This window comes from Brienomyrus brachyistius, chromosome 12 (assembly GCF_023856365.1).
Source record: "Brienomyrus brachyistius isolate T26 chromosome 12, BBRACH_0.4, whole genome shotgun sequence".
Taxonomy (NCBI): Eukaryota; Metazoa; Chordata; class Actinopteri; order Osteoglossiformes; family Mormyridae; genus Brienomyrus; species Brienomyrus brachyistius.
The window spans coordinates 21,233,899-21,248,101 of NC_064544.1; the positions used below are offsets into that span (position 1 = coordinate 21,233,899).

The following is a 14,203-nucleotide window of genomic DNA, read 5'->3' on the forward strand; positions in this document are numbered from 1 at the left end:
CTGGTGTGTATGGACATGATGTTGTCGAATATCAGTAAATTGTACTTGTTCCAATTGGATAGTATTACACACGTGTTTAATGGTTGCAGCTATTCATTGCATTTCTGAAGAAATATCAGGGGCGTACTTAGGGCTATTTTAGGGGGGCTTTAGCAGTCCATAAATGCTTTATAGCCCCGCCCCAATAAATATGTATTTATTTAGGAATGAATAGCTTTTTATATGACACATAAGTTAGCCATCGACCCCCCCCCCCCCCCCCCCCACTAAAGACTCCGCCCCTCTGCCCATTCAACTCTTACTACGCCCTCACAGGTAATTCTCACATTTTTTCGTAAATCGGTTGAAATTAATACTACAGTGTTATTATTCTTTATTGCGACATTGACTTTAATTAATCTAATTATAGTAAAAAAAGTAATAAATAGAATATAAATATGTAAGACACATAAGACATATTAATACATTACACAGTCAAATCCAGACATGTCTGATAATTTTTTTCCTGGCAGGAATAACCCCGTTGACGTTGTTTCTAAATAATTATTTGCAATCATTTATTTAGCAGACGTATTTCTGGCCAATCAAATCAAAATTCCATGAAGCAAGGGCATAACTTTGGGTTGAGCAGTGGGGGGTTGAGGTCTCCATCCATGGGGTCCAGGGGCTTGTATTGGCTGGTTTTGATTATTGGAAGCATTACAACCCCCCATAATTTACACCTGTGCCATAAGGCAGGAGGTTCCTACTTGATATGTACAAAATAAAAGAGCATCCACTTCAGTGTTTGGATAAGGTTAATTGGACTGTTCCTATGAAAGATGTTTCACGAGTCCCTACTGTCCAGATGTGGATGGGTAGCTCATTCCACCATTGAGGAATAACATACGATAAATGTCTCGCGTGAGACTAATTTACACATTGTGGAGGGATCACTAGGTGGCGCTAGCATGCTGACTGAGGAGGGAGAGACAGCATGTGGTCCAAATAAGCAACTTGTTAAAAGTGGGTGCCCTTCCATTAACGGTTCTGAAAGTCAGCAATAAGGACTTGAACTTCATGCCAGCACTTAAAGGGAGCCAATGGTGAGAGACAAGGACGGGCGTAACGTGAGAGCATTTCAGCTAATTGAATACCAGGAGTGCTGCTGTATTTAGAATGGTCTGCCATGGTTTTATGACACATGCTTGAAGCCCCGTCAGTAAAGAATTACAGTAATCTTTCATTAATTTGCTAGCAAGTACTTGCACAAGGGGTCCAGCTGCCAATTCTCATAGTTAATGTGTGATTTTATTCAAAGTAATTGTACAGGACTAATTCTTGCTTTTCTCCTACACTATTATCCATCCATCCATCCATCCATCCATCCTCCAACTGCTTATTCTGGTCAGGGTTGCAGGGTATAATCAGGTTGTAAAATTCAGCCTAATATAATAAGCCTTTCAATGCTTTGAGACAGTGGGTTTTTCCAGACATACATCTCTACATACTTATGTATACTGTTACCTTGAAGTTGTACTATTTGATACAAATAAAATTAGTTTTATAGTGATAGACTATATAACTTCAGCTGTGATGTATACTAAATTTAGTGGTCATCCAAATGTATGCAATGACACATGGCCCAGGCATTACCATCTAACATAATCTAATATCCCTACTGTACATCCGTCTATCCATCCATCCATCCATCCACCCATCCATCCATCCACACATTCATACATTCATCTTCTGTACCATCTTCTTGTCCTATTCAGGGTTGTGGAAGTCCATAGCCTATGGGTGCAAGGCAGGGAACAACCTAGGATGGGGCACCAGTCCATCACATGGCACACTCACACTCCATTCACACAATTTGGTAACTCCAATTCACCTCAGCATGTTTTTGAACTGTGCAGGGAAACCAGTGTACCTGAAGGTGACAACAGGAAAAACGTGAAAACTCCACACACATATAGAGCCAGGGCAGAGTCTTGAACTGTAATTTATTGTTTTATATTCAGATTTTATTCATTATCATTTTTTTCCTCATGTCACCGACTTGCAAGAAGAGCCTGTCCTTCCCCACCATGCTGCTCATTGGTCCTGTTCTCATTAATTTTCAGCAAAGTATTATAATATTATAACTGTTCCACCATCACTTCTTTTACCTCAAGTGTGACTTTCCCTAATTTATGGTAATTATTATGTAAGCACAAAGCATGCGCTGTGTTAATTATTTTCTGCGAAAATGATATATTAAAGTGATTGTGTATCCTCCCTCTGTGCGGCTTTCCTTTCGAATTTGAAAGAGACGTACTAGGTAAAATTTCAATGCATACGTCATTCTGTGTGTGAATATCTGCTTATGTGTGCCCTTTGATGCATTTTCATCCAAGTTTCTCGATTCTTTACGCGCCACAAGCAGTTATACCTCCCGGCCTTAGGAGGCAGCAAAGAAAAATTGACTTTGCATCATATTATCTAAAGAAGAAGAGTTTGGTTACGTCACATGTTGTGGATATCAGCTGATCTGTTCTGACGGAGCTACAGAGCGTCACCGAGTCGGGGGGCGACTGTGGTATCTGTCCTAGATGCGGCGGTCTAATGTCTGCGATCGGAAAGTTGCACGGTGGCATGATGGCATCCACATGCTTCTTAAAAGCAAGAAAGAATAGTTAAACGACTCGCTAGAGCTGACTGAGACGACTGTTGATATTATCTCTACGCTGCCGTGCGTTTTCACCAACAGAAACAACTTTGCAAATGGTGGACAGGCAGGGACCTTACATCTGGCCTTAAGGCCTGGCTATTGCGTTCAGCAGCAATAATAGTAAAACAGTAACAGTAATAATAATCGGAGTTCGTTATTTAGCTGACAGTAATAATCTAAAGAGTTGCACAGTTGTAGACGAGCAGTCAAAGTATAACGACAAAACAGTCCATGCATATTTGCTGCCTCGGACCCGGATATTTCAGACGCACCAGCTGTATTCGTCCGATCGCGAAAGATGTGGCTGAAACTATTTTTCCTGCTACTCTATTTCTTCTTGCTATTCGTTCTGGCCCGTTTTTTTGAAGCTATCGTCTGGTATGAGACCGGGATCTTAGCTACTCAGCTGGTGGATCCCGTGGCTCTGAGCTTCAAGAAGCTGAAGACAATCCTGGAGTGTCGGGGTTTGGGATACTCCGGTCTACCCGAGAAGAAGGATGTCAGGGAGCTGGTCGAGAGATCAGGTGGGCTCAGTACACCACATCTCTGACGTCGCAACACAGATCCTCTTTAAATATGTTTTTTTGTGCGCGAGTATAAACATTTTTTGATGAATATTATGTAAACATGCATGAACAGGCCTATGATTTGTATTTACACATACAAAAATAGGTGCCTCGATTTGGTAGCTCAAGTCTAGACAGCAGAATGAATAGTTGTTTGGGTGTGCAGGCACCCTGATGCAAGGGGAGCTGTACTCTGCCCTGAAGAACGAAGAGGAGGATGCAGAGCCAGCGTCCAGCACCAGCTTCAGTGGAGAGGTGCACTTTTATGAGCTGGTTGAGGACACCAAGGATGGCATCTGGTTGGTGCAGGTAAAAATGCAGCTTTTTACTGGAATCTGAGTCAATTAAGTTCTGAAACACAATACTTTTTCTGAATAATTCTTAGGGGCAAGGGTAAATAGTTGTCCAGTACAAAAAGCGTTTCAATGGATGCCCCAAGCTTTTGCTGAATCTAGATAGCTGTGGAAATGGAAAGCGCCCTTAGCAAATAATCGGTGGTAAAAATTGCCAGTTCAGATGTAAAGAGCAGATCATCTCTCCAATATATAGTTGTATGAAAATGCGTTACTGCTGAATTAAATTACATAAGGCTTTACAGTAAGACGACTTGGGTATGTAGACACTTTTATCACATCATTGTGACGTTTGTGTTTTGTTAAAGCAAAGATTAAAAAAAAGAATAAATCTCCCCAAAATAGGAACATAAGAAATATACAAATGAGACCATTCAGCTCATCAAACTCATTTGCGGAGAACTTAACTAATAGCTCAGAGTTGTTAAAATCTTATCTAGCTCTGATTTAAAGGAACCCAGGGTTTTGGCTTGTGCTACACTAACAGGAAGACTATTCCATACTCTAACTACACGCTGTGTAAAGAAGTGCTTCCTCAAATTCGTTTTAAGATGTTTTCCCGCTAATTTACACTTATTGCCACAAGGTCTAGTATTTAAACTAATATTGAAATGGCAATTTGGCTGAACAGCATCCAGACCTGTTAGAATCTTATATACCATTTTACAATAACACGGTTCATAACCAGTTTCTCAGAACCTCATTTACATAAGAGGCTTGATGCTGAATCAGCACTGAAAAAAATAACATGTCAAGTCCCCTGGACCTCGTAGAAATGTCAGCGTGGAAAAGAAAGGAAGTTGGGTGAATTTAAGGAGGAAAATGTCGCTAGTGTTTTAACGAGTGTCATACTCTGTCTTTAGGATGCTTCTCGCTGGGTAGTTCTCATTCATCTCCAGTCAGAGGCTGCAGGCTGGAACCTGAGCTGCTTGCTTGTGGAGTTTCCAGGTTCTCCCTAAGATTGCTCTGGGTACTTCTGTCTTCCCGCAAGTGTGACTCGGTATTCTTCATTCCTATTGGCTGGGAGTTAATGTCCCGCCCCCAGTTACTTTATTTACCATTTTTATATGGTCACACCCTTTTTGCACATGGCATTCACAAGTTTCATTTATGCTTTTATTTTATATATAGCGGCAGGGCTTGAAAATGGAAATTTTTCTTTAAGATATGTGACCAGATTTTGCTTTTTATTATTTTAATGTTTAGCTATAAGCAGTTTATGCCAGACTGACTGCTGAATCAAGGAGCCTGTTATGCGCGACATCATTTCTTCTTCACGGCTTCTGTTTCCATGTAGATGTCGTCTAAAGTTCACTTGTCCGGTCATATGTCTCCAACGGGATCGAGCCTAAATAAAGTCTCCTGTATTTCTGTTCTGCAGCCCCTGAATGGGAGCTGCATATATTTTGTGAATGGATTTGTTTGCCTGATTTTTTTATTTAGCTGATAGTAGTTTTATGGCTTTCCTTGTATTAAGAAGCTTTAATCTGATGGTCTATGCGTGATTCTTGCTGGAATAGCTGATATCTACCTTACCTTTAAACATGATATGATTATTGCTTTTATTCTTTTATTTTGTTGATGCATTACAGTCAGCTCCTCCAGTTTGCTTTCTGACTGAAAAAACGAATCTGACCTCGTCTGGCTGTATTCATGCTTGGCGGATAGGTGTACATATGAACAGCACAGCAGGCAGGCTGACACGTCATCGCTAAACCTATGACTGTTCAGTATCACATAGGCACTTCATGCCGGCAGACGTTCTGTTACCATAACAAGTTATGTAATTGGCTGCAGATTGTGGTAGGCGGGGCATGTTGCGCGATCCAGATGACTTTCCCTTGAATGGATCGGTTTTGGCTCCGTTCTGGCTTAGAAGCGGGGTGGACCGAAGCTCCGCCGGGCCTGGCGATTGCTGGCTGAGCAGGTGCCAGGGAAACATTCAGTGGGACCAAACGTGGGCGTCCAGAACGAATCGTCTGTGTGGTAACCTGACAAGACCTCGGGTGTTCGTGTCCTTGTGCTGGTTGGGTTGCTTCATGCACAGCACCCCTTTGGATGGCTGTGGGACGGGGGTGTGTTTGACATTCCGAAGCTGGCTACCGGGATGGCTTGTACTAATATTTACTTTATGCGGGAAATTTATGTCGAAGTGTCATGTTGTAAAAAAACAGTGTTGAGAGCTGAATTCTAATGTGTGTTCACATTATGTTAGGTACAGAATGCTATACTTTCAAAATAATGTGGTGAATTGAATCACTAATTTTTAAGGTGAATTAAATCCTGAAGACTTAAGTAACTGACTATTTGAATTGTCGTATTTACATTGAGAGGCTCAAGGGAATCAAGCTGACTGCCTTTTATTTTGGTATTTACATAAATACTGTTTGGCAGTTTGATTTAAAAAAATTATTTATCAGTTATTCATTTTAAAAAGCCCGGTGTCTTTACTGGGAGGGGGGACCTGGTTCTTAAACAATGTTATTGGTTAAAGACTGCAAACAAAAGAAAGTGTGTATGGAACCCTAACCCTACTCCAGCTTTGCTTGGTGCACCACTCAGGTGCTTGATCTCCTCCATATTGATTAATGTGTTTGACGTTGTGGTCAGTTTTCAGATTCAACCCAGATGAGTCTGATAAATCCTGAGGTAGCTGAAATGATTACCGATAAACACAGGAATCCCCCAGGACCCAGATGGTTTAAGCCTGGCCCTTTTCTTCAAAGCCTTTAAAATGGCCGGATGTTGTATAATCGATGCAGGAAGCTCTAAGTTTTCATTTATTATCTCATACATAGGAAACAGATGCGGTAATTATGGAAAATAAGGCAATATTCATTAACATTTGCTTGGTCACTTTCCTTTCCTTTCTTCGTTTATCTTTCATTCTTTTTTTGTATTAAGTTTTGCCGCTGTGGGATTGGCAGTGATTTAGCCATAAAATCAAAAATAACATTTTTAAACCATAAAAATTTATTTAAAGCAGGAGGTTTAATAAACCGTATGGAGTCTAATGCATCCATACCCTTCAGCGGAACCTCCGAAGAGATCCATACATTATTTCATGTATTATTTCAAATGTCAGTAATGAAAACATAATGGGGAAATGATTATGATATGAAGTATTCATAGAAACCTGACATTTCTTCACTTTATTCTAATCATCATCATGATGGAAGCTTTGCTGAGTGGATACTGTAGGCCTTGGATGCTCTACCTGACCAGGATCCTAATATTTGATTTACATTTTACAAAGACTCTTATTTAAAATGTCAGAGTCCTTAAACCTCTAATTAGTACCGTTGAAGTGCTGCCTGGTCTTTATTTGCAGTGCTCCGGCACCCAGGTTTGGATGTCAGAGTTGTGTGAGACGTTCCTGGTGAGCTGGACTGACTGTGCTGTCGGCTACATTTTAGGCATCAGATCGTGTTTCTGGGCTTTGGGGTCTTGGCAGCATAGAAGCAGAAACTTTTATTCCCATAGTAGGTGGTTATTCCCTCCTCCTAAGTATAGCGCCTTTGAGCATTCCTGCTACCTCAGCGGGCTAAATCTCTGTGCCTGTGATCGGAAGGTTGTCGGTTTGAGGCCCAGCCTGGGCAAATCAGTAACATGTCTGTGGTCCCTTGAGCAAGGCCCGTAAGCATACCACCTAATTACTGTTTTGGTATATTATAGTTTGGTATATTGCAGTGCGATATGCACTGAAGTGGCAGTGAAGAAAGGAGCAGCTCAGCAGCCACAACATCCTTTAAAAGAGGAGACCTGGATAACCAAGGTGAAAAGATGTAGGTGGTGTAGTGGTAGTTTTTGCAGTTTAAAGTCCAACATGTTTATTAAACATAAGGATACGCTGAATTTATACTGACTAACTTTTGGGCAGCATAAAATGACTCATTAATATTTTATTTGCACTGCTAATCTGCTTATTTAATTATGGGTGTAAATAAACGTATAAACGTATGTATAGAACCGGAAAGCCGGCGTCCAGCCAAATGTCTCACCCGTCGTCTGAAGCCGTGTTGATTATTGTGCATGCCTGATATAATAGTCTTAACTAATTATATGGTAAAAATTATGCTGCAAAAGCTTACTATGTGACTTGTAGTTTACAGAGATACATGCACATGACAGAAAGGTTATTTAGAAAAACATTGGTAGCTGTGTTACTTTGGGGAATCATTTGCCTCCCTGTACCTCTCCAGGTGGTAATTAAACACAGTCCATCTGTCTTGCCAGTGTGAAGCAGATCGGCGACACGAGTAGGGAGCATGCTCACAAGCGCAGGTCAATCTCTTGCATAAAGGAGACGCCTCAGGTGAATCGAGTCTCGACTGGGGTCCCTGGTTTCGGCAGCGGCGTGGGACTGTTTGGCCCTGCAGAGTAGGGATCTGTGTCCATGTACAGGAGGTTGATGGTTTATACCCCTTGGCTGGCAGAGTGATTATATCACTGCTGGCTTCTTCAGCGAAGCCCTTAAGCCCCAAAACCGGGGAAAAGGCTGATTCTGTACCGTGACCCCAAGCTTAATTCTCACCTGTGTCTTTGTTGCATGGAGAGAAATAATTAGATATAGAATAATTAGATTTAAAGGCTGCTTCTCTGTCTCAAGCTTCCTTTCTCCTCCACAGGTGATCGCGAAAGACCGAGAGCCGCTGCTCACTAAAGCCAACTGGGGGAAAATGGTTCAAAAGGTCTCCAAGTTCGGCATCCGAACAGGCACTTTCAACTGCTCCAGTGATCCAAGGTGAGACCTGTTTTTACACTGAATGCAAATTTCACCACTTTAGCCTCCACAAAGGAAATGATAAGTAGAATAAGTAAACAGCAGGTGCTGTCAGGACCCTTGCAGTCGGACATACATGTTTATTCAAGGTTCACTTTTTATTGCTGGGATAACTCTCAAATGTCTCAAAGAATGAGAATTTTAAGCCTAAAAGATCAGTGTTAGCTTTGCAGATGGAAAGTTTAATAATTTAAAGAGAATTAGCATTGATTTATGCCGGTGCCTGAAATGACCAGAGGGGGCCTCTTCAGGAGCAAATCAACAGAGCAGTTAGAAAGTTCTTGAACTGTCCATTTGAAGGTGTTTTTTAAGTAAACTACAGGTTTTCCACCAAAATAATCCGTTTTTTTTTTTGTTTTGTCTTTTTTGTAAACCTGTCTTTAAACTCAGAAATAGGGTGTGTGCTTATTGTTTGTGGTTAACAGAAGTAAGCCTATTTTTTATTTAGCTAGCTGGTTACTTTTACCTCCACAGTGCAATGATCCTGCTAAGTTTATAGCTATTGTGCTGTTCTGCTGCGGTTTGAGTGCGTGTCACTGTCCTGCTCCTGGCAGTACGTTTGGGACAGGGAGTGGCCTCATGCTGCGGAGTGCAGGCAGGGTGCAGGTGTTCCTCGGGGGACACACCTGCGTTCAAGTGACGTCACTCTGCTTGTTGTTCTCTCAAGGGCGGGATGCTGAAGCTACAGCGGTCAGCTGGAGGGAATGAGTTTGCGCTATTTATAGAATTATCAGAAGTGGGTATGACGCCATTTATAGACGCGATGCGGAGGCCATAAATGGCGGGATTAGCAGACGGGCTGCGTGAGAGTAGGCCATGAACCTACTCTGAAAAAACCCCGAGTGACAAACCGTCTGTTTTCATAAACCCTGTAGCTGGAAGGAGAAGCCAGTGAAGCGGATCTCGAAGGCGCTTCGTTGTGATCTAAAGCATGATTCGAAAACGTCAGAATAAAGTAGAGTTTGAAGAAAATGCGTACAGATTCAGTGACTGGTGCCCCAGTCGGCCTTCATGAATTGCTAATGTTTATCTTTAGGGTTTGCTTTTATGTTCTTGTTTTACGTACAAGAACTGTTAATGTAAGATTCGCTTAACTATATGACGGGTGTTAGGCCATTGGGTTTGGCGTGCAGTCTGTGAGCGTCATCATTGGAACGTTAAGCCATCACCGGTATGCTTGATGAGGTGTTTCCTCTTTGGCAGGTATTGTCGTAAGCGGGGCTGGCTGAAATCCACTCTCATCATGTCTGTGCCGCAAACGAGCACGTCGAAGGGGAAGGTGATGCTGAAGGAGTATAACGGCAGCCGCATCGAAACGGAGCACATTTTCAAGTGGATGACGGCACTGGTGGCGTCCCGGATCAAAACCATCCGCGTACCCCAGCAGCTTCTGCAGGAATGGAACCGGAGCGACCAGCACCCAGTAAAGATGTTCCTGTTTGCCAAGCTGGTGCAGCCTCCCGCCTTCTTCTCAGCACTCAGCGTTAAGTTCACGGGTCGCATTGAGTTCATCTTTGTGGACGTGCAGAACTGGGACAGCGACCAGTGCATGGAAGATATCGGGGTGCGTCAGGTTCCTTCATATATCCTCAAGACCCCAGAAGGTACTTACAGGTATGGGAATAGTACGGGGGAGTACATCTCCCTCCATGCCATGGACACGTTCTTGCGCTCCGTTCAGCCGGAGGTCAACGACCTGTTTGTGCTGAGCCTGGTTATGATCAACCTCATGGCCTGGATGGACCTGTTCATAACGCAAGGTGCCACCATCAAGCGTTTTGTCGTCCTCATAAGCACCCTGGGAACCTACAACTCTCTGTTGATCATTTCCTGGTTGCCCATCCTGGGGTTCCTCCAGCTCCCATATCTGGACAGCTTCTACGAATACAGCCTGAAGCTCCTGCGATATGCAGACACCACCACCATCGCCTCTTGGGTGAGGGCAGACTGGACCTTCTACTCATCCCATCCTGCACTGTTCCTGAGCACCTACCTGGGGCATGGACTCCTCGTCGATTACTTTGAGAAGAAGAAGCGTCGCAGCAGCAACAATGACGATGAGCTGAACGCCAACAACCTGGAGTGGTTGTCCAGTTTGTGGGACTGGTACACCAGCTACCTTATCCATCCTATTGCCTCCTTCCACAACTTCCCCAACGAGTCAGACTGGGACGATGACCCGGACCTGCTCCTGCAGAGGCTGGCCTTCCCCGATCTCTGGCTTCGCCCACTTATCCCCACTGACTACATCAAGAACCTGCCCACATGGAAGTTGGGGTCTGCAGGCAGGTTCAGTGGGAGACCGAGTTCGAAGGCGACTGGTGAAGAAGACCAAGGTGGCACTGCAAGTGGGGAACTGCAGAACAAACCAGGGAGCATGGAGGAGGATCTGACAGATGGCGATCACCTCGGTAGGGGAACAGGAGACGCATCTGGGGGTGCATGCGAGGGCCCCGGCTGTTGTAGCTCTGGGAGGGGAGGCAGGTGTCACTCGGTCTGCTCTGAAGCACCGGTTAGGGAGGCCGACTGGTCCTCTTGGCCCCCAGACATGATGCAGTGCACGGAGTGTGTCGTGTGCCTGGAGAACTTCGAGGACGGCTGCCTCCTCATGGGACTGCCCTGCAGCCACGTGTTCCACCAGCAGTGCATCGTCGTGTGGCTGGCGGGTGGCCGTCACTGTTGTCCTGTTTGCCGGTGGCCCTCCTTCAAAAAAAAGGCGAACAGGGAGGAGAATGCGGTGCATCAGAGGGGACAGTACTAGCAGAGGGTGGAGCACATCGCTGGGGTGTGTGTGTCTGTGTGTGTGTGTCTGTGTGTGTGTGTGTGTGCGTGCTGGCTGGGTACCAGGTCCCCGTGCCTAACCTCTGATCTCAATGTGTCAGTGTTAGTCCTTAGAACTTCGTTAAGGGTTTATTTCCTTTTTGGGGCAGATCAGTTTAGAAAGGTCTTTGGTGTGACATCATCACTGATTTCAGTTGCCTTATTCATTTAAAAACAAAAATTGACACCTTTCGGATTGTCAGAAGAACACATGAATTTACATTAATGGCAACTAAATTTGTTCATTCATTCCTTCGTTGTGAAAATTGCAAAATAGAGGCACAAAATGAAAATATCAATAAAATAAATCCTTAGCCCTTAAGTACCTCTGAAAGCCTAAGGAATATTATTTACGTAAAATTTCGAAAAGGCAGTAAAATAGTAGTGGGTGGCACCTCCACATCTGGCCTAGTCTGTAAATCTGCCCATTGGAACAGGCTGTCCTCCATAATCCTACACGGCCAGCGGTCTGGTCAGTCTTTCAGGCTGTTGACTGAACCTTCAACTAGTGTTCAAGATAAATGTTTGTCATGTCTTGGCCTCCAAAGCAGGGCTGGACTCTTTAAGCTGAGCACTTTGAACATACCACCCATTCCATAGAAAGGCAGCTGACCCTGTAAATGGTAGCAGTTGGGCGACGGGTCTGTCAAAGGGCAAGGATGTAGAGAGCAGATCTGCCCCTGTGTGTGACACTGGCAACCCTCTCGACCCACCTGACCTGGTGAAAGGAACCAAATCTACACACTACTTTGTGTCTGATCTTATTTATTTTTAAAAGTTTTTTAAACCTAACTTGTGGTAAGCTGATCCAGACTCTGAGAACTGCTAACACTTAAATGCGTTGGGTGACTCTTCCCAAAATGATATTAGTTTCTTTTTTCTGCCTGTTTTGTGTCTCTAATGTATCCTGTTGCATCTCTAGGGGAGTTAAATGTAAGCTGCAAGTCAGTCAGAAGACAACCAGTTCATTCATAATATAGATAAAATGGAACCCAAACAAAATGGTTTTGTCAAACCCATCTCTAGCGAAGGGTGTCATTGTACTGAGCTGGACAAGCTGAACTTTGTACCCCTGAGTGAAGTGGTTACACTGAACTGCTTGGAGTAAAAATATCAAGTGGTGCAGGAAAGTAAAGACCTTAGGATCTGCAAGGTAACTTAATAATAAGGTCTCATCCTACTGCTAATTGAAGCAAATATGTCATTGTATTATGTTCTGCAATACCTATTCCTATTTATAACCAGGTAAAAACATGAAGACATATTTATATTGTGGAAAGTGTTTACTAAATTTACCCAATAAAATAGAAAGTGGGTTTTTTTTGAAGGAGACCTGCCAATTGGGAGCCAAATCAGAGAGTTATATATATGTATGTGTATATACAATAAAACTTGATGCTGACCACTCAATAAAAAGTTAATTCTAAAATGTTTTGTGTGGTTGTCTTATTAATTGTCGTCTTTGATAACTAGCTAAAACTCTTAAAAACTAAGTGTTTATATACGTTACGGTGCTGTTTCTAAGGAGAAACTTTTTTTCTCCCATTTTTCTCTTTTATGTCGAGCTGAAAAATGAAGAACTTCTTGCATGCCAGGTCTGTTTTTAGAAATTTTAAGGTGGTGAATCAAATAAGTCAGGCAATTTGGGGAGGGCACAAAATAAATATCCCTGGCAGCAGGGGTGTTCCCAATGACAAAATTTCAGAAAATGGTTGGGAGGGGGGCAAGCAGGGCAGGAGAGGGGTAGTATGTATGGTCTGGATGAATGTGACTTGCCAGCCAATTTCACTGTCTTGATCAGGGGATACCCTGCAGTCACAATATAGGGGGAGGAGAAAGGAGAATGGTGTTACCAGGAAGAAACTTCTCAAATGGCAACAACAGGAAGAAGAAATGGTGGGCAGTTCAATTTTTTTTTAATTGTAATTGCAGACACAAACATGTCGCAAAACCAACAAAAAAAGAGTTTATAGTTTAAGTATTGAGTATAGATATTAAATTCTAAAAAGAATCTGTGGTCATACAATTCTCCAATCGAGGTATCGAAATTAACACAGTAATAAAGGTAAAGTGATCAAAGAAATTTTAGTGTGATATGACTTCAAAACGTCTGTTTTATGTATATCGTAGCACTGGCGATATCCATCGGGCAGCGCGGGATGCTGGACCAGTGCCAGCCTCGTAAATACTGTGTAGTTAGTGTCTATTGTGCTGTAATGGTGTCGTGTACTGCATTTAATGTTAAATGTTGTATATTGTGTGTGTGTGTTTGTGTTTGTGCCCACCATGTGTTGTTAGGACAGCTGGGACAGTCAGCAGGATAGAATTCTAGTGATTGAAAATTTGGTTCAATGTTTAGAATCGATTGGGGGGAGTACATGCTGCTGCACTTTGCCCTAGTATTTTTATTGAAACTACATGTTTATTAAAATCTTATTTTTATTAAAATATTCATCATCTTGAGTCTTGTTATTGTATAACAATACCTTCCGGTCTAATAAAAATGAAAAACAATCACGTAAGCAGGCTTTAGTGTTTAAAATATTTACAAACAGCTTCCAAAAGTCTGGTAAAATCTCAAGTGCCTTAAGAAATTTGCAAACATAATGTCTAAAATTCTATTACTAAAGGATAAAATCAACACTAGGCTATTGGGACGGACACATTTATTAACCATTTCTATTAACTCTCGAGTAGTTTTCCGGCACAATCAGAACAGGTCACTGTGTGAGTCTCATGAGATTGGTTCAAGCAGTTTTTCCACGAATCTCACCAAAATGTCGAACTACTCAGAGAGTGTTGGTGAACTGCTTCAACCAATCAAAATGGAACACAGAATTTTATTTTTTTAATATAGGGTGACGTGGCAACAAATGGGACAGATTTAAAAAATAAACTGAACAAAAAAATGAACATTCATACAAGAACTTAGCTACGATCATCCACTGGCCTGTACTACAAAGCAGGGTTACTAGCTTATCGGGGGTAA

At 42.6% G+C, this 14,203-nt stretch overlaps 1 protein-coding gene across 1 annotated transcript; it reads left to right on the plus strand.

Moving 5' to 3' along the window:
• Positions 1–2,499: 2,499 nt before the first annotated feature.
• Positions 2,500–12,643, plus strand: rnf103 (ring finger protein 103). The gene is made up of 4 exons (XM_048970762.1): positions 2,500–3,216; positions 3,425–3,567; positions 8,240–8,355; positions 9,598–12,643. Exons 1-4 carry the CDS (start codon positions 2,991–2,993, stop codon positions 11,153–11,155), a joined length of 2,043 nt encoding a protein of 680 aa, XP_048826719.1. The 5' UTR covers positions 2,500–2,990; the 3' UTR covers positions 11,156–12,643.
• The last annotated feature ends 1,560 nt before the right edge of the window (positions 12,644–14,203 follow it).

Excerpts from the sequence above, each read along its gene's own strand:
- rnf103 (XM_048970762.1), top strand. The coding sequence starts at position 2,991 with ATGTGGCTGAAACTATTTTTCCTGCTACTCTATTTCTTCTTGCTATTC. Across the intron at positions 3,217-3,424 it reads GGAGCTGGTCGAGAGATCAG|GCACCCTGATGCAAGGGGAG; the intron begins GTGGGCTCAGTA and ends TTGGGTGTGCAG. Across the intron at positions 8,356-9,597 it reads AACTGCTCCAGTGATCCAAG|GTATTGTCGTAAGCGGGGCT; the intron begins GTGAGACCTGTT and ends CCTCTTTGGCAG.